Source organism: Pelobates fuscus, chromosome 5 (assembly GCF_036172605.1).
Source record: "Pelobates fuscus isolate aPelFus1 chromosome 5, aPelFus1.pri, whole genome shotgun sequence".
Taxonomy (NCBI): Eukaryota; Metazoa; Chordata; class Amphibia; order Anura; family Pelobatidae; genus Pelobates; species Pelobates fuscus.
In genome coordinates, this window is record NC_086321.1 from 261,766,656 (window position 1) to 261,793,430 (window position 26,775).

The 26,775-nt window shown below is 42.1% G+C and overlaps 1 protein-coding gene across 1 annotated transcript in view; it reads left to right on the top strand.

The window, feature by feature from the left end:
• The first annotated feature begins 638 nt into the window (after positions 1-638).
• SVEP1 (sushi, von Willebrand factor type A, EGF and pentraxin domain containing 1) overlaps positions 639-26,775 on the top strand; it is a 334,296-nt gene continuing 308,159 nt past the window's right edge. Inside the window, exon 1 of the mRNA XM_063455268.1 lies at positions 639-1,373. Within this exon, the coding sequence (XP_063311338.1) occupies positions 858-1,373 (516 nt within the window). The 5' untranslated portion in view covers positions 639-857. The remainder of the gene's footprint in view (positions 1,374-26,775) is intronic.

Here is a 26,775-nt window from a genome sequence, read left to right on the forward strand (position 1 = left end):
GATATATAACAAAATACCTGTAATTGATGTCAGATATAGCAGGAATTTATGTTAAGAGATCCCTAATCCAATAAGGTACACTCTTTAGCTAACGTGCAAATTCTTACTCAAGTTCCAAAGAAAAGCTTGAGGTGAACAACACTACTCAAAGTGAATACTAGACAACCCCAGTAAGTGTTATTACTAATACTAAAGTCTTTTCAATCACAGTGGCACTCTTGGTATCTGAAGCAATGTCTTATGAATGCCTCTAGATCTCTATGCCAAACATATGGGATCAATCAAGGGCTTTGGTGCTGATGTTTGCTTTAGGGAATGTTGACAGCCTAACAGACATAAAGCTCGGGTGACAAGGAAGCTCAACAAATCAGGCATGGACAGAGGAGGGGGTAAAGGAAGGAAGATTTTGGAAAAAGAAGAGCAGGAAAAATGGGAAGTTAAAAAAAAAAGGTATGAAACACTGCCAGAGAAACAGAAAGAGTGGATATGAAGTGTGGTTTAAATAATTGAGAAAAAGAGGAGGGAGAAAGAATAGATAGAGATTGTGTTGGGACTGGCCCTTTTTCTTGCAGAGTTTTTTTTTTTTAAGAATGAAGAGGAGGGAAGGACATTGTGATTTGTAACCCACAGCACATGAGCAGAGCATGCAGCCAGCAGCCCCCTCTCACTGCCTGTGCTCTATCACAGCTCACATCTGCAGCCCTGCTTAAACAAGGATAATGGAACATTAGTTTTGGATCTCTCACAGGCTGTAGCAAGCAGAACTCTTTAATAGCTGAGAGGGCAGAAAAAAAAGAGGAAAGTGGTTGTTCTGTTTTCAGAAGAACTATAGCCCATTGTCTCCTGCCCAGGTGACAATGTTGCGCTTGGCTTGTCTTTGTTGCTGCCTCTCCACGATTTGCAGCTGGACAAGCTTTCAACACCAGGTCCCAGCCTACAAGAGCTCGCCCTCGCAAGTTTTCCAGCTTGTAGCAGAATGGGGGAAGCAGCCCCAGGAGCCCACAGATAGCTCTGAGAACAGGGTGGAGAAGATGGGACAGTATTTCAAAAAGAATATCAGGAGACTGAGGGAGAAGAGCCAGAACCTGGATCTTGTCTTCCTAGTGGATGAGTCTACAAGCGTGGGCCACTCAAACTTCGTCAATGAGCTGAGGTTCGTAAAGAAGCTTCTCTCTGACTTCCCTGTGGTCCCTTCTGCCACCAGAGTGGCCATTGTCACCTACGCATCTAAACACAGCGTGCAGACCAGGGTAGATTACATCTCATCCAACCAGTCCCATCAGCACAAGTGCTCCTTGCTCAATAGAGAGATACCTGCCATCACCTATAAAGGAGGAGGGACCTACACCAAGGGAGCTTTCCAGCAGGCAGCGGTAAGTAGCTTTGGGAGGAGGATGTGAAACTTCATTAAGTAGCTTCTTACTATTTTATACATTTTTTTAAATTATTTTTATTATTATTATGTAATTTATTATTATATATTTTGTTGGTGCGTGTCATTGTGTCTATCACTTTAAAATAGTTTTGACTTCCCAGGCGTATAGGATTTTGACACATGCTTTCTCAGACTTCTATGTTACTATCGGGATCTGATTAAAATCCAGACATGTTACTCTACGCAAGAATGCACAGCAACTATTCACTGTACAATAACTCTAGGCATGGGTGTTGTATTGTCAAAGTACATCTATGAAAGTAGATTGAGTGTTCACATGGTCTAAGTTTCTTTGAGCTGCTGCGGTCTGCTATAGACATTATTAATGATTGATGAAAGTGTGGGACGATGAGTTTTTGTTCTTCATCTTCTTCACTATCAGTTCCATGTGTTCAGCTTGCTTAACCACTTCAGTGCTGGGATTTGTATAATAATTTGCAAAAACCTCGCAATTCTCACGCAACTAGCACTCACATAACGTATACTTCCTGTTTCTGCAGAAATGTGTCTTAAGACAGCATTTTCTACTACATTATTGACTTAACTTGCAAAAAGTACGATAGCATTTGGAATGACTATTAGGAGGCTCTCTTCATTCTAAAATGTAATGTTGGGAAGTTTCTAATTACATGCTTTCAAAACTTATACAATTTGCACATGTAAGGTAAAGATACATTTATAGAAATAAATGTTTTTTTTACGTTTAATATTAAAAAAAAAACAGCAATTCAAAAATCAGCATGTTTCTTAAAGCTTTATATACAAACCATTAATTACAGTTTGGAATTTACGTACTAAACAGTGATTATAACGAATCAAACATAGAAATAATACCAGAAATTAGAAATCATGTTGAACCCTGATGCTGTTTGGTCACCTAAAGCATGTGTGTGTCATTGCCTGGTTTATGAAAAAATAAGCACTGCACCTGCACAGGTTGTTATCCCTGAAACAGAAATTGTCAGAAACTGGCAAAGGATTCCCACAATTTAGGCCAAAATTTCTACATTATAGAGGCTCTAATATACACAGGCAGGAATAACTGCTGGGCTGTGCCTATAGCTGAGGGTTGGACTTTTCCTAATCATCTGTTTTACTTTTGATTTGGCACAATATGGAGTTTCCTTAATAACCCTTCTGTTATTATGTTAACAACCCTAATGTTCATTCATTAAATTACAGATGAAATGAATAGAATTTTGAATTGCAAAATCAAAGCTAAACAATATGTAATAAGGGCTGGTGTTGAATATTAATTTATCCACATCAACTGATATAGTCTTAAAGATTTACTACAAGCACTCTAACTACTTCAGATATGTAAAGTGTTCATTGTGCCCACTCAGCTGGCTAATGTCAATTCTGTGCATATTTTTATGCATAAAATATCATCCATTGATGAAAGAAATCAGCTGACTCTCGACCAATCAATGCCTGGTGAGATTGTGTGCAACACTGGCAATAGTGTACTCTCTGTATTCATCATGAAGCCAGGTAAGAGGGCAAAACATTGCAAAGAGGTTTGCCTCATTACCAGGGAATGGGATTAGAATACTCTTCACATCATAACTATTAGTGCAGGCTGTACTTATTATGATACTTGGAGGAACCCCATAATTTTAGAATTCAGTTTGCTAAAATTTAAAGTGACTAATGCGCACAGTATTATAAACTAAAGCATGAACTGTTACAAAATTGAATTAAACTCCGCTATGTTTTCATTTTAGGAATAAAATATGCAATTGCCTGGTCAAATACTGACATTTCCAAGATCAGTGAATAATCTGGCCTGACTTGAGAGTCTCTCAAATATATTCCAAAATGTGCTAATTTCAACTTAAATTTACGAAATTCAGTTTTAAGGTCGCCAAAGCTTCTATCTACCAATAACACTCCATTAAGATGAACTGTGCAGAAATAACATAACATAAAGTGCTACTTACATGCTATATAAGGAATTGGATCTTAAAGACTCTATGACCTATTGCAATGCAAAAAACAAACAAACAAACAAACAAACAAACAAACAAACAACAAACATTTGCATATAGCCAAGACACAGCAATCTTTGGAGCTGCACAGAACAGCTTTATTATTTCCCATAGGAAAGCTTTGGGAGGCTATTGTGCATTTAAAGTGGTCAGCTTTATAAATTTTGTATAAAGTTGTGAATATTTGCACACTGCATGTATTCCCCTTATAAAGCATTCTCCTTAGCCCCTGCTTGTTCTCTCTTTTCAACAACACATCTGACTCTAATGTACAACAATGATCTCAGGCTGCATTTATTTGTTTAAAATACCCTGTCCTTTTGCCTCCAGACCTTAAGATTTTTTTTTTTTTTTTACACGAAATACTGGTGATCTGGCATCAGGGTCATCAACTTTTACAAGTGGCACCTCACACAATTGTGGGCCCTAAGTTAGCACAAGGCTTTGGAACATCTTCCTTACTACTTCCTCAGCAGAAGAACCTATGATTTTTTTTTTCTAAGGAAACCACTACACTCAGAAAATAAGCTTGTATCTCATAACTGCAGGCTCAGATATAAGTTACAACTCATTTTTATTAGATATACAATGAAAATGTAAAGGTTACATGCAGATTTTACTGTTTACCATGTGATGTAGATTCAGTGACCTTATCTATATTTAGAGTTGAGTTTTACCTATATAGCATAATTTAAATAAGTAATTAGATTGTGTTAAAGATTTTAAAATACTTAAAGGAGCACTATAGTGCCAGGAAAACAAATTTGATTTCCTGGCACTATAGGGTTATTAGGTCCCCCCTTCCTCAGGGCCCCTTTCCCACTAGGCTGAAGTGGTTAAAACCCCATCAGCCACTTACCTTAAGCCAGCACAGTGTTCCCTCGGCGCTGGTGACCTCTCTTCCTCCTGCCGACGTCAGCTCTGAATGCGCATGCGCATTCAAACCGCCCATAGGAAAGCATTACTCAATGCTTTCCTATGGATGTCCAGTGTCATCGCGGAAGCGGCCTCTAGTGGCTGTCAGGTGCTGCTATGTTTACAGCTGCAGGGTTAAAACTAGAGCTGAAGTGGTCTGGGTGCCTATAGTGGTCCTTTAAGTGTGTGTGCATCTGCATACACTGGCGTACATACCGCGGTCGCAGGGTTCACAGCCCTGCATCCCCTGCGACCAGGTGCCCGCCGCAATGTGTTGCGGCCCCGGCCCGCCAGAGTAAGCGCGGGGGGGGGGCCCACGGATCAATTTTCGCACCGGGGCCCCATGGGTCATGTGTACGCCACTGTCTGTAAGCCTTAACGATAATGGAATATAATCCTTTTGCATTACAAGATACGTATTTGCATAAAGCATACACATATTTTGAAATGTGACTAAAGGCCTAAGTTGTTTAGGCTATTGCAGGCACTTGAAGTATAGTCTGTAAGCAGTGGCGTACATACCAGGGTCGCAGGGGTCGTGGCTGCGACCGGGCCCGGCCCACCAGGGGGCCCGGCCGCCCCTGCGACCCGGTATGTAGCCACTGGGCCAGCCTCTTCTCCTGGGGGGCCCTAGAGCCGGCCACCTCAGGGCCCCCCGAGGCTGGCCCTGCTGTCACCCCACGGCCTGTCCTGCGGGCGCGCGAGGGAGCACTCTCCCCTAAGTGCTTCCTCTTCAGCTCCCTCGCGCACCGCACTGATTCCGGCGCCGGCATCCCTACGCGGTGCGCGAGGGAGCTGAAGAGGAAGCACTCAGGGGAGAGTGCTCCCTTGCGCGCCCCCAGCCTGCCTGCCCAGTGACCGGCCGCCCAGCAGCCCAGCAGCACCACTGGACCCCAGGGAATCCCAAAAGGTAAGGAGGCTGGGGAATAAAAAAAAAAAAAAAAAAAAACGTGTGTGAGTGTGAGTGTGTGTGTTAGAGTGTTTGTGTCTGCTAGTGAGTGTCAGTGAGTGAGTGTGTCTGTTGAGTGTGTGTCTGCTAGTGAGTGTCAATGAGTGTGTTACTGTGTGTCTGTTACTGAGTGTGTTTGTGTGTGTGTGTTAGTGTTAGTGTGTGTTAGTGAGTGTTAGTGTGTGTGTTAGAGTGTCCGCTAGAGTGTCCGTTAGAGTGTGTGTTAGAGTGTGTGTTAGAGTGTGTGTTAGAGTGTGTGTTAGAGTGTGTGTGTCTGCTAGTGTGAGTGAGTGTGTCTGTTAGTGTCAGTGAGTGTGTTGCTGTGTGTGTCTGTTACTGAGTGTGTGTGTGTGTGTGTGTTAGTGAGTCTGTTTGATGTCTGTTAGTGAGTGTGTGTTTGTCAGTGAGAGTGTATGTTTTGTAAGTGAGTGTGTATGTATGTCTGCCGCTGAGTGTGTCTCTGTCAGTAAATGTGTGTGTCTGTTAGTGAGTGTGTGTTTGTCAGGGAGAGTGTATGTTTTGTAAGTGAGTGTGTATGTATGTCTGCCGCTGAGTGTGTCTCTGTCAGTAAATGTGTGTGTCTGTTAGCTAGTGTGTATGCGTCTGTTCGTGAGAGTGTGTGTGTGTGTGTCTTCAGCACTTACCTTTCTCCAGCGCCGGACTCCCTTGGCGCAGGGGATCCCTCCGCCTCTCAGCTCCGAATGCGCATGCGCGGCAAGAGCCGCGCACGCATTCAAACCGCCCATAGGAAACCATTACTCAATGCTTTTCTATGGACGTTCAGTGTCTTAGAATCGCGGAAGCGCCTCTAGCGGCTGTCAGTGAGACAGCCACTAGAGGCTGGATTAACCCTCAGTGAAACATAGCAGTTTCTCTGAAACTGCTATGTTTTCAGCTGCAGGGTTAAAACTAGAGGGACCTGACACCCAGACCACTTCATTGAGCTGATGTGATCTGGGTGTCTGTAGTGTTCCTTTAAGTGTGTGTGCATCTGCATACACTGGCGTACATACCGCGGTCGCAGGGTTCACAGCCCTGCAACCCCTGCGACCAGGTGCCCACCGCAATGTGTTGCGGCCCCGGCCCGCCAGAGTAAGCGCGGGGGGGGGGCCCACGGATCAATTTTCGCACCGGGGCCCCATGGGTCATGTGTACGCCACTGTCTGTAAGCCTTAGCTTAGTAGAGAATCAATATATTCTAGCTCTTAGGTCTTTTTAAATGTAATCTAGTCAAGTCATAGTAGTTATTGTTAGACTTAGATATTTTAAGTGCATCAAGCATTCATCTCTTAGAGGTGCTGCTGTTGCTGATAGAGATAGTTCCTTTTCTGTCAGTCTCATCTAAGTGTGTGTGACTGTGTTCTAATTAAAATTGCTTAACTGAGTCCATTCTCCAGTACACACAAAGTTTTTTTGTGCAGTAAAAAATATGCCTGTAAAACTACCACTACTAGCACAGTCAGACAGTGACCAACCGACTGATTGTTCTGTTGTGTTGCTCACTCACTGACTGTGTGTGTGCTTGCTTTGCAAAAATTATTTCTATATTATTATTTGATATATAGAAGGCTTTTGCCTGAAATTGTGGGAGGGATTTACAGCCCTATATAAGCTAACTAGTCCCCACTCACCTGTCTTCGTCGATCCGGAAGTTCTCCCGCTTTCGTTCCGCCTGACGTCATTCCTCCGCGTCGTGCGCCACGCTGCCCGCCGGTTCCTGGCTGTCCCACGCGGCCTTCAGCAATCTCTCATTCGTCTAACCGTAAGTCTTTTCAGTCCGTGCTCGTTCTACTCACCCTTCACGATCTCTATTCGCACATCACCTCGCTTTCCCAATTCATCGCTTTCGTTTCGCTTCAAAACGCTTGCCTTTCCATCCTCGTGTGCATGCCGTTTCGGCTACTTCCTTCCCGGTCTCATTTATTACGCATTCGCATATTTAAATGTTCATTTGAGTATATTCATGTGTGCCACCCTATATATTAAAGCTGTGTGGGCAGCTGCACGCTGGCATTAGTAATAACAAGGCTTGATATTTCCTGTGTTGATTAGTTTTTTCTTATATATGGGGTACAAGTGGGGGGGCATGGGGAACGGTTTGTTTGCCATGAATTCACATGAATGCTTCTGGTCACTTAATATTGGTTATATAATTGGCTGGCTCCTTTTGGACTCTAAATTTTTCATGGGGTTACTGACTTCTTGGGTCTCCTCTGCGTTCTCTCCTCCTATATCCCTGGGGGTAATTCTGCCATTATAGTTGCAACATCGTACGGGTATTTTGTTAATAATAAAAAAAAAAAAAAAAAAAAAAAAAAAAAATAAATAAATAAATATATAAATAAAGTTTAAAAAAAAAAAAAAAAAAAAAAAAAAACTGGGGGGCTTATAACCTGAATTTTGCTTTTATTTTTTATATTCTCTTAAACGTCACCTGGGTCCCTTCTCTACAATTCGGGGCATCCGCAGTACAAGCTAACAGGGGTATTTTGACTCTGTGGGTCATCTGGGCTACTACTTGTCGCTATCTCATTCATTCAGGTAAGCTTAGCGCTCTTCATTCGTACACGCTCAGTCTCGTGGCTATTTTCTCCATCCCGTTTAGTTGTGGCTGGTTTCAGGGTTTTAGGAGCCCAATAGCGGTAGTTTTTCCCCCGGCTTCTTCGCCTTAGGTTAGTGGTCCCGCGAGGCCATCACCCATCCTCACTTCGGAGGTTCCACGCCCCACGGGCCAAATCATAGCTAGCCGCCTCGCATTGTGGCATAGAGAGGGCCTCACCTGTCACCCCCAATCTGTCTTATGCTTACAATTCACCGAGAGGCCAACGCCCCGCCACTACGCTCAGTGGCCACGCAATCCCCTCGCGCCAACTCATAGATAGAGCCTCTCAAGCCGCTTGGCAATTAGTAGGGCCTCACCTGTCATCAACCTAGTCTAATTGCTTCGCCACTACGGCACTAGCTAGCCAACCAGCTCACAAAACAAATTCTATAATTTAATAAATAAACAATTAATTAAGCTTTCCCTTCTCTCTCCTTCTAATCGCTACGTTTTTCTCTCATGCCCATAGCATGTCCACCGCTTCAGCGCAAGACGATGAACAGTCTATTGCAAGCGTCCCGTCCAGGTCTAGCGTCCAGCCAGGGGAGCCTGGTGCCTCATCCAGCTACAGATCCTGGACCATTTCAAAGATCACGGCCGAGCTGAACAGAAGGAGCATTCCCTTCCCGGCTACTGCCAGGAAAGCAGAACTCTTCCGTTTGCTTAATCCCCAAAATGCGGAGGTTTTGCCAGGCCCTAGTTCTGACGGTACTATCCAGGGTAGTCTGGCGGAACTTCGGGGCATGATGACCTCTTTGGTGGCTTCCGTAGCCAGCATAGGCGACAGGTTGGATACCCTGGAAGCCTCCGGCCAGACCAACATTACTGAAATCCCGGTTCCGCTGGTGCAACCAGAGCCCGGCTCCGGAGGTAACCCCACTACTATTCCCGCCAAAAAATCTAGCATAATTAATCCGGTGCATTTGATCCCTCAGAACCTTAAACGGGACATACTTGAAGGGAAAGATGTTAATTTAGCTTCCCTCCTCATCGCATCACAGGATATCATCGAGAACAGGTCTTACACTTTCGAGGATATCTCAGTGGTGATGAGAGCTAGAGACCCTAGGCTCAACAAAAAACTCAATATTCCCGAGTTCGTGTTAGCTTTTGGGTTGTATAGGGACGTAATTTGCTCTTCTTTTCCACTCCGCAGGGAAGAGCTGGACTTATACTTGCACAAGCTGGTGGACCTTGCCTACAAGTACGGTGGTTATGCGTTCTACGACTACCATAAGTCTTTCTCAGCCAGATCAGCCGCATCACTGGCACAGTTCAACGCTCCCACCGATTGGAGTCAGTTGAACACCGAATTATTTTGTAGACATTTCGCCGGGCTTAGGACACCAGCATGTGCAATATGCGCTTCAGCTTCTCACACTTCCAATTTTTGTCCCAGTTCCGCAGTAGCTCCGTCTACTAGTTTTGCTAACTCAGACTACTCTGGTCAGAGGGATATTAAAGACAAATTAGGCAGGCCTATAGTTTTTCTCGGGAAAGTGCAAGTCTGCAATAACTTTAATGACGGGGGGTGTACTTATAGCGCCTGTAGGTTGCTCCATGTTTGCTCTATCTGTTTCAGGGCTCACGCTAAAGCTATGTGCCCGAACAAACTGTTTCCGAAAAAGGCAATTACACCAATAAACGTACCTAATTTGCAACGTTACCTGACTACACATCCTTCCTCACACTTGGCGGACTTTCTCATCTCTGGTTTCACCAAAGGCTTTCACACAGGTTTTGTAGCACTCCCTCCAGGCACACTAGAATGCCCTAACCTGCATTCAGCGTTGTCTGACCCAGCCTCTCTGAAGGTTCTCCTCGATAAGGAGGTGGGTAGCGGCTTCATGATTGGTCCTTTAACCACACCTCCTTTCACGTCCTGGAGAACAAGTCCGTTGGGCATAGCCACGGGTAAATTTAACGACAAAAAGAGGTTAATAATCGACTTCTCGGCACCACACTCTTCCACCTCCCCAAGTTTAAATTCCCTTATTCCATCAGAGGAATTCTCACTACATTACGCTAGGATAGACAATGCCATTCAGGCCATCATTAACCTCGGTAAGGCAGCTTGGTTAAGCAAAACGGACATCTCTAATGCTTTCAAATTGCTACCCATTAAGCAGTCACTCTGGCACCTTCACGGAGTTAAGTGGCAAGGGGAATACTATTTTGCAACCAGGCTGACCTTTGGCTCCAAAAGTAGCCCAAAACTCTTCGATATGTTCGCAGAGACCCTGAATTGGCTTTTACTCAACGAGTGCAGGTGCCCAGTAGTAATCCACTACCTCGACGACTTTCTGTTCATCGAACCTCACTACCGCACACCACTCAGCCTGCAGAAGGCACTCTCCTTATTCGAGGAACTAGGTGTTCCGGTAGCCTCTAATAAGACAGAAGGTCCTAAAACTGAAATCACCTTCTTAGGTATCACGATCAATTCGGAAACCATGCAAGCCAGCCTCCCTCAGGTCAAAGTAGATAGGATTCTAGATTACATTCGCACCTGCACCAACCTCGGGTCATGCACCAGGAAAGAGTTACAGTCTCTCTTGGGCTCTCTTAATTTTGCTATGAGTATTATCCCGCAAGGCAGATCTTTCATCTCCAGGTTGCTCTCGCTACTCCACGGCCTCCCTGACGATGACACTAAGATCAGTTTAGACAGTTCTGCAAGGGCGGACCTAGCTATGTGGGAACTGTTCTTATCCTCGTGGAACGGCAGGTCGTTATTCATCCCTCCCATCTCCAATGATTCTCCAGTGGTTTGGACTGATGCCGCCGCTTCAGTTGGGTATGCAGCAATATTTGGGGATGAATGGGTTTATGATAGTTGGCCACCTGAGACTAGTTCCCTAGATAACTTCGACAAAACCTCTGCGTTGTTCGAAATTTTTCCCATAGTGGCAGCAGCACACATTTGGGGTGAGGTTTGGAGGGGCAAAGCAGTTAGGTGTTATTCAGATAACTTGGCAGCCTGCAATATAATTAACAAAGGCCGATCTCAGTCCCTGTCTATAATGAACTTGGTGAGAAAGCTCACTTGGTTGGCGGCGAACTTGCAGTTTTTCATTTGTTGTATACATGTTCCCGGTATGTTCAACAATGCAGCTGATGCTTTGTCACGTTTCCATTTGCAGGAATTTTTCCGACTTCACCCTACGGCGAACAGACAACCCAAAACTCCCCCGCAGTTCAGAGATCTAGTCATGCTTTAAATCTATTGTTGGCCCACAGTAGAATTCTAGCTCAGGCCGGGTTATCAGCTAACACTAAAAAGGCTTACAATAGGGCATTTGAGATATTCAATAACTTTGTACGCAACTTCAACATAATAAATCGATTTTCTGTTGAAACTATGGTGGCATTTTCAACTTTTTGCCACATCTCATTAAAACTCGCATACAATACCATTAAACTATACTTAACAGGCATTCAACACTTCATGCTTACGCTCTATCCAGACAAGACCCCTTTCTTGTCCACATACCCAATTAAAAACATTCTTAAGGGTATACAGAGACTAAGTGACCATAAATCCCTCGTAAGACTCCCAATCGATGGTAACATCTTCGAAAGAATCTCTAAGCTGTTAGATAAAAACCCCTTTGAAAATTCTACTAATCTGATAATTAAAGCCGCAGCTTACTTGGCCTTTTTCGGGTTCCTACGGCCCAAGGAGTTTTCAGTAGAAAAGGTAACTGACACAGACACTTGCCTTAAACAGAGAAACTTGTACAAAATTAATGATTATTATATATTGACAATTCCCCGTACAAAAACTAATCAAACAGGCCCCCCCGTGGAGATCAAGTATTTCCCCACGGGTTCTAAACTTTGCCCAGTTCAGGTGCTGGATAAATTGTTAAGTCAACCAAATAGGAATCCAGAACTGCCGCTTTTGTCCCTACGAGGAAAACCACTCACTACTAAACACTTTATGCTGTACATACGTGCATTACTACTTAGACTCGGCCTCAATCCTAATTCCTTCTCAGGACATTCTTTTCGCATCGGAGCAGCCACCACGGCTTCAAGTAGCCATGTCCCGTCACATATAATTAAAAGAATGGGACGCTGGAAATCCGCTGTGTATAACCGGTACATTCCAAACCCAGAGGAAGAGATCAGACTCGCTTTCCACAGAATGTCTAAATAATGTTACCATTGTGATGTTAATAAAGACATAATCGTTACATACTTTTTGGCCTCTTTTTTGCAGGCCTAGCCTCTCGTCGGTTTCGGCACACCTCAACCGACTATTATTTGTTAAAACTAAACCTATTGGGAATATACGCCCCTTTCCATAATCCCGTACACAAATAGAAGGCTTTTGCCTGAAATTGTGGGAGGGATTTACAGCCCTATATAAGCTAACTAGTCCCCACTCACCTGTCTTCGTCGATCCGGAAGTTCCCCTCCCACCACACCCTCTTATCAGTTCATCATAACCAGGCGGGCCCTCTTTTTTGCAGGCCTAGCCTCTCGTCGGTTTCGGCACACCTCAACCGACTATTATTTGTTAAAACTAAACCTATTGGGAATATACGCCCCTTTCCATAATCCCGTACACAAATATATATATATATATATATATATATATATATATATATATATATATATTTTAGTTAAACAAAGGTAAGTTAGTAGGAGAGTTATTAATTATATTATAATTTATTATATGTTGAACCTCACTTCTAATATGATATTACTCAAATTAGAAGTGAAGTTCCTTAATGCATCATCAGTAGAATCTGTTTAACCCTTGGGGATTGCAGGTTCAAATCTTGGCAGGGTTGACTCAGCTCTTCATCCTTCTGAGATAGATAAAATAAGTATCATTAAATTGGGTAATAGTAATATCCCCATGGATGTTGGGCAAAAGAACTTGGAAACCAGAGTAATCTGAATGTATATTTCTTGGTTAAATACTTTTTTATTATTATTTAAAAAAAAAAAGGAATCAGTAGTGGTATTAACTATACATTTAATAAAATATTCAGTGGAAGTGAGAGAAAGCATACAAACAGGCATCCCAGGTTGTCAGGGGTCTGCCTGGGAGGTTAATGGCCAAAGTAAATCAGAGGAGAAGAATGCAGCATTATATTTTTGGAGGAACGATAGGGAAAACCAGAAGAACATAAGAAAATATAAAAATTGATGAAGAGAGTCAGTTGTGTTCACATTGTGGATGATAATGAGGGATAATATCTGAGTGCATTCTACCCACAGATGTATATTTACAATCCCTTCTGTGAAAACCCTGTGCACGTTCCTGAATTAGGTCATCCACAGCATCAATGGTCATGCGCAAATTGTGTCCCCCCCGCCACCCTCCATACCTCTATCCTCCCCCTCTCATACTTTCCTCCCACACACATGCAGACAGATACACATGCAGACATGCACGTATACACACACACATATACAGAGCAGGGCCGGACTGGCCCACCGGGATACCGGGAAATTTCCCGGTGGGCCGCGGCATCTGGGGGCTGCGCAGGTATGTGCCACCGGGTGGCCGGTCCGGTGGCACACTTAGAGGGGGCCGGCCGTGCTCCACGCTGGAGCAGCCGGGCTGCAGCCTCGCCAGCACTCCTAATGCTGAGGACTGAAGGAGGAGGGAGCATGTCTCTCTACCATGCTCCCTCGCGGTTCCCACAATTCACAGCAGCAGCTGCTGTGAATTGTGGGAACCGCGAGGGAGCATGGCAGAGAGACATGCTCCCTCCTCCTTCAGTCCTCAGCATTAAGAGTGCTGGCGAGGCTGCAGCCCGGCTGCTCCAGCGTGGAGCACGGCCGGCCCCCTCTAAGTGTGCCACCGGCCCCCCTGACTCCTCTCCGGCCCCCCTGACTCCTCTCGGGTAAATGGGGGGGATGGGGGGAGGTAGGAGAAAGGTCAGAAAGAGAGAGAAAGAGACACAGAAAGAGAGAGAAAGAGACACAGAAAGAGACACAGAAAGGTGAGAAAGAGACAGAGAAATAGAGAGAAAGAGACACAGAAAGAGAGAGAGAAAGAGACACAGAAAGAGAGAGAAAGAGACACAGAAAGGTGAGAAAGAGACACAGAAAGGTGAGAAAGAGACACAGAAAGGTGAGAGAGACACAGAAAGAGAGAGAAAGAGACACAGAAAGAGAGAGAGAAAAAGACACATAAAGGTGAGAAAGAGAGAGAGAAAGAGACACAGAAAGAGAGAAAGAGACACAGAAAGAGAGAAAGAGACACAGAGAGAGAGACACAAGAGAGAGAGACACAAGAGAGAGAGAGAAAGACACAAGAGAGAGAAAGAGACACGAGAGAGAGAAAGAGACACGAGAGAGAGAAAGAGACGAGAGAGAGAAAGAGACGAGAGAGAGAAAGAGACACGAGAGAGAAAGAGACACGAGAGAGAAAGAGACACGAGAGAGAAAGAGACACAAGAGAAAGAGAGAGAAAGAGACACAAGAGAAAGAGAGAGAGACACAAGAGAGAGAAAGAGAGACACAAGAGAGAGAAAGAGACACGAGAGAGAGAGAGAGACACGAGAGAGAAAGAGATACAAGAGAGAGAGAGAAAGAGACACAAGAGAGAGAGAAAGATATATATATATATATATATATATATATATATATATAAATAATTATGCCTTTAATATTTACACATATATTAATGTACGTTTATATATGCATAATACACAGAGAAATGTCATTGATATGTACTAAATGTAATGAGCAGATATTGGCCGAGTCTTGTTGCTAGGTGCATACTCCAGCACAATAACATATTTAAAGTGAAGAGCGCACCCACAGGACTTCAAAATAAACAAGAGAACGTCAATTTTTCACAGTTGTGCCCTACATACATTCACCATTTCAGTCCCATTACCAAGGTTCCCTTAATATGTCATGGTAGTTGGACTGAAACATTGATTACATGCAAAGGCACGTCTGCTTAAAATAAATCTGCACTCTTGTTTTTTTTTAAGCTTTTGTGTGCTTTTTTTTCCACGTTGGAGTAATAATTTTGAATTTTAAGTTATCTTTTCTAACTCTGTATCTGCACACTATGCTGGCGCAACGCATTATGGGGCTGGTAAATATTTTTTTTCCAGGGCTGCTTTTAATTCCCAGTCCGGCCCTGATACAGAGACACACACATACAGGCACACATACATACAGACACACACACACACACACACACACATATACAGACACATAGACAGACATACAAACACACACACACACACAGCAACATACACACACATACATACAGACCCACATACAGACACACACACACACAGACACACATGCCGAGAAACATTTATACAGACACACATTTATACAGACACATATACACAAACACACATATACATACATACAGACACACATACACAAACACACACACACACACACACAAACATACAAACACATATACAAAATGTTTAAGTCACCCTCCTGTTTCCTACCTTTTAGATACAGGAGGGTGACTTCCCTGGAGTCCAGTGGTGGTTCAGGTCTCCTGTCCTTCCTCCCGCATGGCTCCCGGTGTAAGCTGGGAGGCGTTAGCAGGGCAATCACTTCCTCCCAGCTGTGATGCCATCAAAGCAGGCCCGGACACGAAATTAATTGCCATCGGGTGGCCCTAACAGCATGGGCCACCAAATGGGCCCCTTCAATGTGGCGCATGGGTCAGCAGGCACCGCGGTCGCAGGGTTCTGCAGGGTGGCCGGGCCCCATAGAGTGATGGGCCTGGTCACAGCTGCAACCCCTGTGACCGCGGTAGTTCCGCCACTGTATATATATATATATATATATATATACATATACACTTGTGCTTGGAGAATTGGTAATATATGTACCATATTTAAAGAAAAAGAGTGGGATTCTTATTCAACTGTAGGTTATAACAGAATGGCACAATCAAAAAACACAACATGGCAACAAAGACAAAAATGAAATTACCCTGTTCAAAAGTCTGCATACCTTTAGTTCTTAATACTGTATATTGCCCCCTTTAGCATCAATGACAGCATTCGGTCTTTTGTAATAGTTAATAAAGGAAAAGTATATATTTTCCTCCTAAGAATAGGAGAAAGATACAGGTGGATTGGCGCTGAAAGAATAGGATAGCAACAACCCCCACTGTCTATAAACCACTCAAAAGACACTACATGAATAGTAAAACCAAATTAACAAAGTAAGGGGGGTGCAAAATATAAATAATCAATACTTAAATATGAGGAACCTCTTGATCATTAAGTTTAAGAGCCACTTAAAAGCTGGCTCTGGCTGTGTAGGCATTTTCTCAACATGGAGTACATATGTCAGAAGTTAGGTCCCACCAGATGTAGCAGTTTCCTTAGACAGGTACTCTGGAACCGATTTGGATGAAATAACTTTTATTAACATTATATAAAAGGAGATATGAATAAATATATTGCACAACACGTTTCGACCTCTAGCTAGGTCTTTATCAGGTGCAACTGCTACATCTGGTGGGGCCTAACTTCTGACATATATACTCCATGTTGAGAAAACGCCTACACAGCCAGAGCCGCTTTTAAGTGGCTCTTAAACTTAATGATCAAGAAGTTCCTCATATTTAAGTATTGATTATTTATATTTTGCACCCCCCTTACTTTGTTCACTTTTGTAATAGTTGTCTATGAGGTCCCTAATTCTTGCAGGTGGTATAGCTGACCATTCGTCTTGGCAAAATGCCTCCAGGTCATGCAACATCTTTGGTCATCTTACATGAACTGCACGTTTGAGATCTCCCCCGAGTGGCTTGATGATATTAAGGTCAGGAGACTGTGATGGCCATTCCAGAACCTTCATCTTTTTCTTCTGTAACCACTGGAGGGTCAACTTGGCTGTGTGTCATGCTGGAAAGTGCAAGAACGTTTCATGCGCAACCTTCGTGCAGAAGAATGCAAATTGTCTGCCAGTATTTTCTGATAACATGCTGCATTCATCTTGCCATCAATTTTCACAATATTCCAAGTTCCTTTAGAACACACACATCCCCAAAACATCAGTTAGCCACCACCATGCTCCACAGTGGTGATGGTATTCTTTTCACTGGTGAGCCACCACCATGCTCCATAGTGGTGATGGTATTCTTTTCACTGTAGGCCTTGTTGACCTCTCTCCAAACATAGCGCTTATGGTTGTGATCATAAAGCTCTATTTTGGTCTTGTCACTCCGAATTACAGTGTGCCAGAATGGTGACACATGTCAAGGTGTTGTCGGGCATATTGTAACTGGACTTTTTTGTGGCATTGGCGCAGCAAAGGCTTCTTTATGGCAACTCAACCATGCAGCTAATTTTTGTTCAAGTATTGTTGTATTGTGCTCCTTGTAACAACCACACTGTCTTTTTCCACACACCAGTGTGTGTATTTGTGTTTAGCGATGTATTAACTATCCATTTACTTCAGGTGGAAGGGGTTTTCATCTACACTTTTTTCCCCGCCACAACTCTACATATATAGAATATATACATTTTATTTTTTTAATTTATTTATTTACATACATATTAATATACTGACTAATGCATGACACATTTTAGGCCTAGCTCTACAAGGAGGGGCGCAGGCAGGTAGTAAAAGCACATGGAGGACAAAAAAGACTTTTAAAGCCTAGCTACACATGGTGGTGTTAATGGGTAGGGATAGCAGATGGAGGAAAAATAATGATTTTATTTTTCTCATGTGATTTTGCTTTCCTTCCCCATTACTATGGGCAGGAAGGCTTTGAAAAAGAATGTTAGGGGCGGGGCCTGACAATCAAGATTGCTGCACTTGTTTTCACACAGCTCCGGCTTTCTATACTATAATCTATGTCTAAATGGAATTTCAGTACCACAGAACACCTCCTGTTGCAGCTACAAATCAACACTATACCAGCCTGTACCGTTTATGTTCGAAGTGTTCCGGTCTGACAAGCTTTGGTCGTGAGTGAATCCTGTGGCTTAGTGTGATTCGTGATACTTACTTCTGCTGATTATTGTGATTCCTTAATATATTACTTGTTAGAGTGTTCTTGTGCCTTTAGCCACACCCCTCTCATATTCTTTTAATATCTATCATAAACTTGACAGTTCTGACTAGACCTATACCTGGTAGCCCTTACATCACAGTAATACCTGGTCTTCATTTTGTAACTTATCTATTCGTATGTGGACTCTGCATGTAATACCCCAATATCTTGTATTGCCAGTTTGCATAGTTTGATTTAGCAATTTCTCCTGTTTCACCCACCAGCTGGCTTATTAAGCCTGAACACATTTTACTTTATTTTCTTTTGTTATTTATTTTACATAATCTACATCTTTGCATAGGTCAAGTCTATTTGCTTAGGGCAATCTAATCTCTTAAATTATCACCTCATGCATTGTATACTTTCTACCTTCTGAATTCTCTACTACCTTAAAAAAGGGCAGTGACTTTGACATGTAAAGCAATGACTTTAGAAACTCTACAATGTGATATCTTGACATGTTTCTGCTAATTCGTGATATTGGCTCTGAACTACAAAAATAAAGAATGTTAAAGCTTAGCTGCACATGGCGGTGGTGGTGGGTAGGGAAAGCACATGGTGTCATTTTTTTTTACCTCCATGTGCTTTTACTACCCACCCCAACCATGTGCAGTAAGACTTTAAAAGTCTTTTTTTTTCCTCCATATGCTTTTTCTATCTCCACATCACCACCACCTTGGTGGCTGGCTGTACTAGAAGGCGGGCTTAGTGGCTGGCCTGGATGGCTGGATGGCCTGGTGAATGGCTGTCCTGGATGACTGACAGGCTGGCCATGTGACTTTACACTAACTTCTTGATATGTCTGCTTGTTGTGTATATGTCCTTTTAATTGGCTATTTTTTTTTATCCCATGATTGGTTTTGAGTACTAAACTGATATTTTTGCCACCTTTCAATCAGTGTAGCATGTCATGATTGGGCCTAAGATCAGAATAGGACTTAACAATGACATTCGGTTGACATTCGGTTGAAATTTAGAAATTACTAGTACTGCCAGTTCATGTTTAGAATGTGCTCACTTATTTTAAGCAATTGGTCCAGCTTTCATTCAGTCGCCATTCAGGCTTATTCGGTGCCATAACTGGAAATTCGGAAATTGTTAAATGAATAGTAAACAATGTTCAGATATATAAGTCAGTTTGGTCCCGTACGACAGCGGATGCTTTCAGACTTTAGTTAATAACCCTGTATAAGTTATTCTGAAATGTACATTCGATGCAATTCAATTGATCAATTGATCCGAAATGAAAACAATGTCCGAATTTCGGCTGAAAATTAATGCGTTGATGGACAAAATTCTGTTCTGATGAATAACATTTTTTTTTATTATTTTGCTGAAACAAAAAACTTTTGACAGCATCCAAGTTTAGAGTACACCTGCTTTCACCTTCCTTGCACAGCGAGAAACAGAATTTACACCTGGCCTTCCCCCTCTTATTACACTTATCTTCACAATCTCTGCAAGATACCAACAAAGCACTTACTCGCTTACCTCTAGATTGCCTCTTTATTATGTTATTATTTATATCTTTTAGCAGGACTCTCCTCACCACTTGTTTCTCGTCATCTGATCTATTTAATTAATATCTTTCTTCATGCAACATAATGCACTGCAGATTATTTTAGTGCTCTATAAGTAATAATAATTCTGGTCATTGATCATGATATCACTATCAGAATAATTCTGGCAGTCAATCAGTATACAGGTTTAATTTTCAAAGGTTTCATTAGTTTCTATTATATCCAAAGCCTTTCCTTTAAATCCTGGACATCTTTGGACTTTACAATATATAATAGCAAAATAGTAAAACACATCAGAATTTATCTGAGTGTGGTGTTTCATTTTCAAATCACATATTTTGATGCATTTCTACATATTTTATATCTAGTATTTAGATATAGACACTCTTTGATTTAAGCACTTTCATATTATTTATTTATTTATATATGTTGATTCTCTATTCACTGTGAATGTGCAGTCTTTGTCTAATGTGCAATTTGCAGTGTTTGAATGTTTGTTACTAATCTTATCAAATAGGCTGCGAGCCAGTCTATGTCTCCCCCCCTGTGGTGCAAAGCAATGACCCAGGAAATACCACTAGAACGGTTTTACAGCTCATCATGGGACAATTTACTAGGAACTGTAAAATGGTTTATGCACAAGGAAGTGTCTTAAAACCAGTTCTTAGAGCTTTTATTTGTTTTCATATCTGCATGGCTAGGTTTTAGGTCATGCCCTTAGGATTCAAGTCAAATAGGTAGAAGTGGTTTTTATTTTTAAATCTTCTGGAATAACCATACATTTTTTAAGATACTTTAATGTATTTTTTTTAAATACAAATACAAATATATATATATATATATATATATATATATATATATATATATATATATGTATACACCTTTTCAATTTACCTCTTTATTTTACGTATTTGAACAGAATTTTGGAATGATTAGCTTTTTGGAGACAGTTTTAGACATGATCAGACATGCTTTAGAACTGATACCGGGAGGTAATTAGTACAAAAAGTCACACTATGTTGCTGCAATAATGTATTATTGTGAGTCTGTCTATCGATCTACAAGGTTGATAATTTCAAGTTATAAACTACTAGTATAAATCTAGTTTTCTCATCATCCAATCTTGACTGGCACATGGTGTCATGAAAATGTATTTCTCTCCTTCCTGATTTCTCTATTTTGCATAATTGTTATATTGCATGCTTTTAGACCTGATTGATTTAATAATTTCAGATATAAAACAAAAAAAAAAACACTTGAGTATATTTAATGACAAAAGTATCCACCACCAGCTTGACTGTTTTTAAAAAGGTAACTGCAAACCTAATTGAATGGACCATTTAATTCAATTAAAACACTCATTCACAGAACTTGGACACCGTCAACCTTATGGAATTTAACAATGACTTATTACACACTTCTTTGCCCATGTGAAATAAGTTACAATGCCTCAACAATAAGTGTGTTATGTTGCAATCTAAAGAAATTAGAAACAAATGGTTGTGTTATTTCTGTCTGGATAAGGTTACAACTATTTTCTAAGGCCCTGGGATTTATACTACCTACAATGATTATATTGAAAACTTGTAACTGGCAACCAGACTACCAAAATTTCAGGACCGACTCCAGATAGCTTAAAAATACAAACAGGGTAATGTCTAATACAAATAAAGAGGAGCTGAATAATTATCTTACATCTTACATTTAGAAAGAAAAACTCCTATTCGTTTGGGGTTCTAGAATGATGGGGCAAATGTGGGACATTTTAGAAGATGATGGCCTTAACATGTCTGGAATAAAAAAAAACACAGCATTTCATAAAAAGAACATTATGTCAGTAATCAAATAAAGTGTTGGCAATTTAATTGTGTAGGGATACTTTTCCAACATGGGGCTTGGAATACATGTCATCATTAAAAGAATCATGTTAACATGACAAAGAACCAAAACACAAGACGAAACCACTTCACAATATCTTGAAAAAAAACAAAATTAAAGAAAAACTCCAGTGCCAGGAAAACAATCTGTTTTCCTGGCACTGCAAGTTCTCTCTCCCTCCCACCCCCAATCCCCAGTTGCTGAAGGGGTGAAAACCCCTTCAGTCACTTACCTGAGGTAGCGACGATGTCCCTCGTCGCTGCCTCCTCCTCCTCGCCGCTCCTCCTATTGACTCCGTCGGCCGGTGGGCGAGACTGATCCTGCCCACCGGCCGAGGAGACCTAATGCGCATGCATTAGATTTTCAATGCTTTCTTATGAGGAAATCAGCTACGCTGGAGGTCCTCACACAGCGTGAGGACGTCCAGCGACGCTCTAGCACAGGCAATCTGTGCTATGAGTCAGGACGTGACCTCTAGTGGCTGTCTAGTAGACAGCCACTAGAGGTCGAGTTATCCCTGCAAGGTAATTATTGCAGTTTATAAAAATGGGCAGAAGTGGTCTGGGTGCCTGGAGTGTCCCTTTAACTTTTTGAAGTTGCCTAATCAGAGTCCTATCTTGAATCCTATTGAGATATTGTTGAATGCCTTAAAATAACCAGATTGTGATTGGGAACCAGCCAGTGATGAATTGCAGCAATTCATTCAGCGAGAAGAGTGGGCAAACAATCCTCCACATCGATTTGATAGTCTGATCACCAATTACAAAAGTTGTGGCTGCTACTAGGTGGTGAAAGCAGTTTTTAATTGAGAAGGTAATCCATTTTCACACAGCTCACATAGGGCTGATAATATTGGACATTTTTTCTTAAAGGAACACTATAGTCACCTAAATTACTTTAGCTAAATAAAGCAGTTTTAGTGTATAGATCATTCCCCTGCAATTTCACTGCTCAATTCACTGTCATTTAGGAGTTAAATCACTTTGTTTCTGTTTATGCAGCCCTAGCCACACCTCCCCTGGATATGATTGACAGAGCCTGCATGAAAAAAAGACTGGGTTCACTTTATAACAGATGTAATTTACCTTAAATAATTGTATCTCAATCTCTAAATTGAACTTTAATCACATACAGGAGGCTCTTGCAGGGTCTAGCAATCTATTAACATAGCAGGGGATAAGAAAATCTTAAAGGGAAACTCCAGTGCCAGAAAAACGATCCGTTTTTCTGGCACTGGAGGGTCCCTCTCCCTCCCACCCACCAATCCCCGGTTACTGAAGGGGTGAAAACCCCTTCAGTCACTTACCTGGGACAGCGGCGATGTCCCTCGCCGCTGTCTCCGCCTCCGCGACGCTCCTCCTAATGATTACGTCGGCCGGTGGGCGAGACTAATCTCGCTCACCGGCCGAGGAGACCTAATGCGCATGCGCGGAAATGCCGCGCATGCGCATTACGTCTCCCCATAGGAAAGCATTGAAAAATCATTTCAATGCTTTCCTATGGGGTTTTGAGCGACGCTGGAGGTCTTCACACAGCGTGAGGACGTCCAGCGACGCTCTAGCACAGGAAACCTGTGCTAGAACCCAGGAAGTGACCTCTAGTGGCTGTCTAATAGACAGCCACTAGAGGTGGAGTTAACCCTGCAATGTAAATATTGCAGTTTATGAAAAACTGCAATAATTACACTTGCAGGGTTAAGGTTAGTGGGAGTTGGCACCCAGACCACTCCAATGAGCAGAAGTGGTCTGGGTGCCTGGAGTGTCCCTTTAATTAAACAGAACTTGCAATAAAGAAAGCCTAAATAGGGCTCTCTTTACAGGAAGTGTTTATGGAAGGCTGTGCAAGTCACATGCAGGGAGGTGTGACTAGGGTTCATAAACAAAGGGATTTAACTCCTAAATGGCCGAGGATTGAGCAGTGAGGCTGCAGGGGCATGTTCTATACACCAAAACTGCTTCATTAAGCTAAAGTTGTTCAGGTGACTATAGTGTCCCTTTAAGCATGTAAATGTATTAGTGAAAATTAGAATTGCGATTCTAGGTCTAAAATCATTCATTGTGACAAATAAGCAAATATAGAGGAAATCAGAAAGGAGGAAAGCACTGTTTAATGACACTGCAGGGGTGTATATCTGTATATGTCTTTAATGGTTATTCCAGGCATCCTAACCACTTCTAAAAAACATGCCAGGGTCAATCATAGTTAACCACCTCAGATAGTAACATGGCTTCCCTCTATATACCGTGTAAACATGGCTCCCTCTATATACAGAATAACATGGCTCCCTCTATATACAGAGTAACAAGACTTCCCTCTATATACCGTGTAAACATGGCTCCCTCTATATACAGAATAACATGGCTCCCTCTATATACAGAGTAACATGGTTCCCTCTATATACAGTGTAAACATGGCTCCTCTCTATATACAGAGTAACATGGCTTCCCTCTATATACCGTGTAAACATGGCTCCCTCTATATACAGAATAACATGGCTCCCTCTATATACAGAGTAACATGGCTCCCTCTATATACAGAGTAACATGGCTTCCCTCTATATACCGTGTAAACATGGCTCCCTCTATATACAGTGTAAACATGGCTCCTCTCTATATACAGAGTAACATGGCTTCCCTCTATATACCGTGTAAACATGGCTCCCTCTATATACAGAATAACATGGCTCCCTCTATATACAGAGTAACAAGACTTCCCTCTATATACCGTGTAAACATGGCTCCCTCTATATACAGAATAACATGGCTCCCTCTATATACAGAGTAACATGGCTCCCCTCTATATACAGTGTAAACATGGCTCCTCTCTATATACAGAGTAACATGGCTCCCTCTATATACAGTGTAAACATGTCTCCTCTCTATTTACAGAGTAACATGGCTCCCTCTATATACAGAGTAACATGGCTTCCCTCTATATACCGTGTAAACATGGCTCCCTCTATATACAGAATAACATGGCTCCCTCTATATACAGAGTAACATGGCTCCCCTTTATATACAGTGTAACATGGCTCCCTCTATATACAGAGTAACATGGCTCCCTCTATATACCGTGTAAACATGGCTCCCTCTATATACAGAATAACATGGCTCCCTCTATATACAGAGTAACATGGCTCCCCTCTATATACAGTGTAAACATGGCTCCTCTCTATATACAGAGTAACATGGCTCCCTCTATATACAGTGTAAACATGGCTCCTCTCTATATACAGAGTAACATGGCTCCCCTCTATATACAGAGTAACATGGCTCCCTCTATATACAGTGTAAACATGGCTCCCTCTATATACAGAGTAACATGGCTCCTGAGCTGCGGGTGGGGGCCCTATAATAGAATAATGGGGGGGGACCTACTGTCCTCCCCCCCGCCCCCACTCCTGAGCAGCGGGTGGGGGTCCTAAGTTACAATAAGAGGGGGGACCTACTGTCCTCCCCCGGCCCCCACCCCTGAGCTGCGGGTGGGGGCCCTATAAAAGAATAATGGGGGGACCTACTGTCCTCCCCCCGGCCCCCAGCCCTGCGTGGTGGGTGGGGGCCCTAAGTTACAATAAGGGGGGGACCTACTGTCCTCCCCCCAGCCCCCACCCCTACGCGGTGGGTGGGGGCTCTAAAAAACAATAAGGGGAGGGGACCTACTGTCCCCCCCGGCCCACACCCCTGAGCGGCGGGTGGGGGCCCTAAATGAAAATCCCCCCCTCCCCAAGCCCCTAGTCACACACCCAAATAAAAAATCCCCTACCTACCGCCCTCACCCTAAAAAATAGTGAGGGGGGAATAAAATTACTACCCTGTAAAGTAAAATTCAACTTACTATTCAACGTCTTCTTTTTTCTAAAATCTTCATTTTTCAGCCCCAAAAAAGGCCAAATAAAAAGCCATCATACCCGTCGAACTTAAAAATAAAATAAAAAACCCGAGCGCAAAAAAATTAATTAATCCATCTTCACCCATGGAGGGCTCCGCGCAGACTAGGGTATTAACATATACCCTATTATTACAATTGTTACTTGAAAAGCATGAGGAATGCCGTTGGGGTACCACATGCTCATTTGTTATACCTCCATGCACTACAAAAATAAAGAATTTAAAATAAATAAATAAATAAAAAAAAAAATGTATGCAGCTTTCAAATGAATCTAAAATGGATGCTGTCCAGGAAGTGGGAGGGTCTGCTAGGGAGGGTGTGCTGCTGATTGGCTGGAATGTGTCTGCTGACTGTGAGGTACAGGGTCAAAGTTTACTCAATGATGACAAATAGGGGGCGGATCGAACCGCGCATGTGTTCACCCACCGTGGCGAACGCGAACACGCTATGTTCGCCAGGAACTATTCGCCAGCGAACCGTTCGGTACATCACTACTAGTGAATAGTGTCAGCTATGCTTCTAGTTCAACTACTTTGACTTTAAATTTGAAATTAATTTGAACTCACTTTGAATTCCTAACAATTGTGACTTTAGTGAATAAGCCAGGGATGTATATATAATTATCTGAAAAAGAAGATACAATGGAGATGATCAATTTTAGTAAATTTAAGGATACCACTTGGTTTTTATAGTGTATCCCTAGAGGTCCTGAGTGCATTCCAACCTTAGACGTGTTAGGGTCAGGTTACTAAAATTTTCCATGTATATTTTGCTTAGTGTGGGAGATAGAATAGCTGATCTTCAAGCTCAGCGGTAGTGTTCTTGGTTAAATGCCTAATGCATTCTTGAATTAATTTCTGAATTCCAAAACTTTAACTGGTTTTACTTATCGTGAGAAATTATTATTAAATCCATTGTATTTGCCAACAATTACAGCTTTGTGGTATGAACACCTGTCTCATAGGAAACTCAATAAAACTAGAATTTTTTTGGACATGGGAAAGTTTCTAAATGGTTTTATCTTTCATTCACCATAAAAATACATTTAGACATGTTAAATAGGATAGGGGGTGTTTAACATTCCATATGCTTATAACTTTCTGAAGAAAATAAGAATCCTGACAAAATTAAAGTGTCCTTTTCAAATTTAAAGCAAAAATCCAAGTATTTTAGAATATATCTATCTGTCTGTCTGTCAGGAAGCCATCAAAGGTTTATTCCCTATTTATTCCCTGTTTCTGGAGACATCATAATAAAGTTTATGCATTTCTTCAGAATCTTGAGATGATGTTATTCCCCCTTTTACATATTTCAGCAGTATGTACCTTATATATTACATGATTAAAAAAAAACAAAAATAAAAAAACAAGGGCTACTGCTATTGCTATACTCCGAAAAGGCAACGTTTACATTGAAAAACAGGCAGGGACCAGCTATAGATACCAGAATCATTAAATTTAGCTGTATTGCTTCTGGTGACTTTAGTGTCTTTTTTATGGTTGGGATTAAGGTTCCTTTAATTTTATGGCTGTATTGATCCCTGGTGAGCACAAATGTCAAATCAATTTATAGC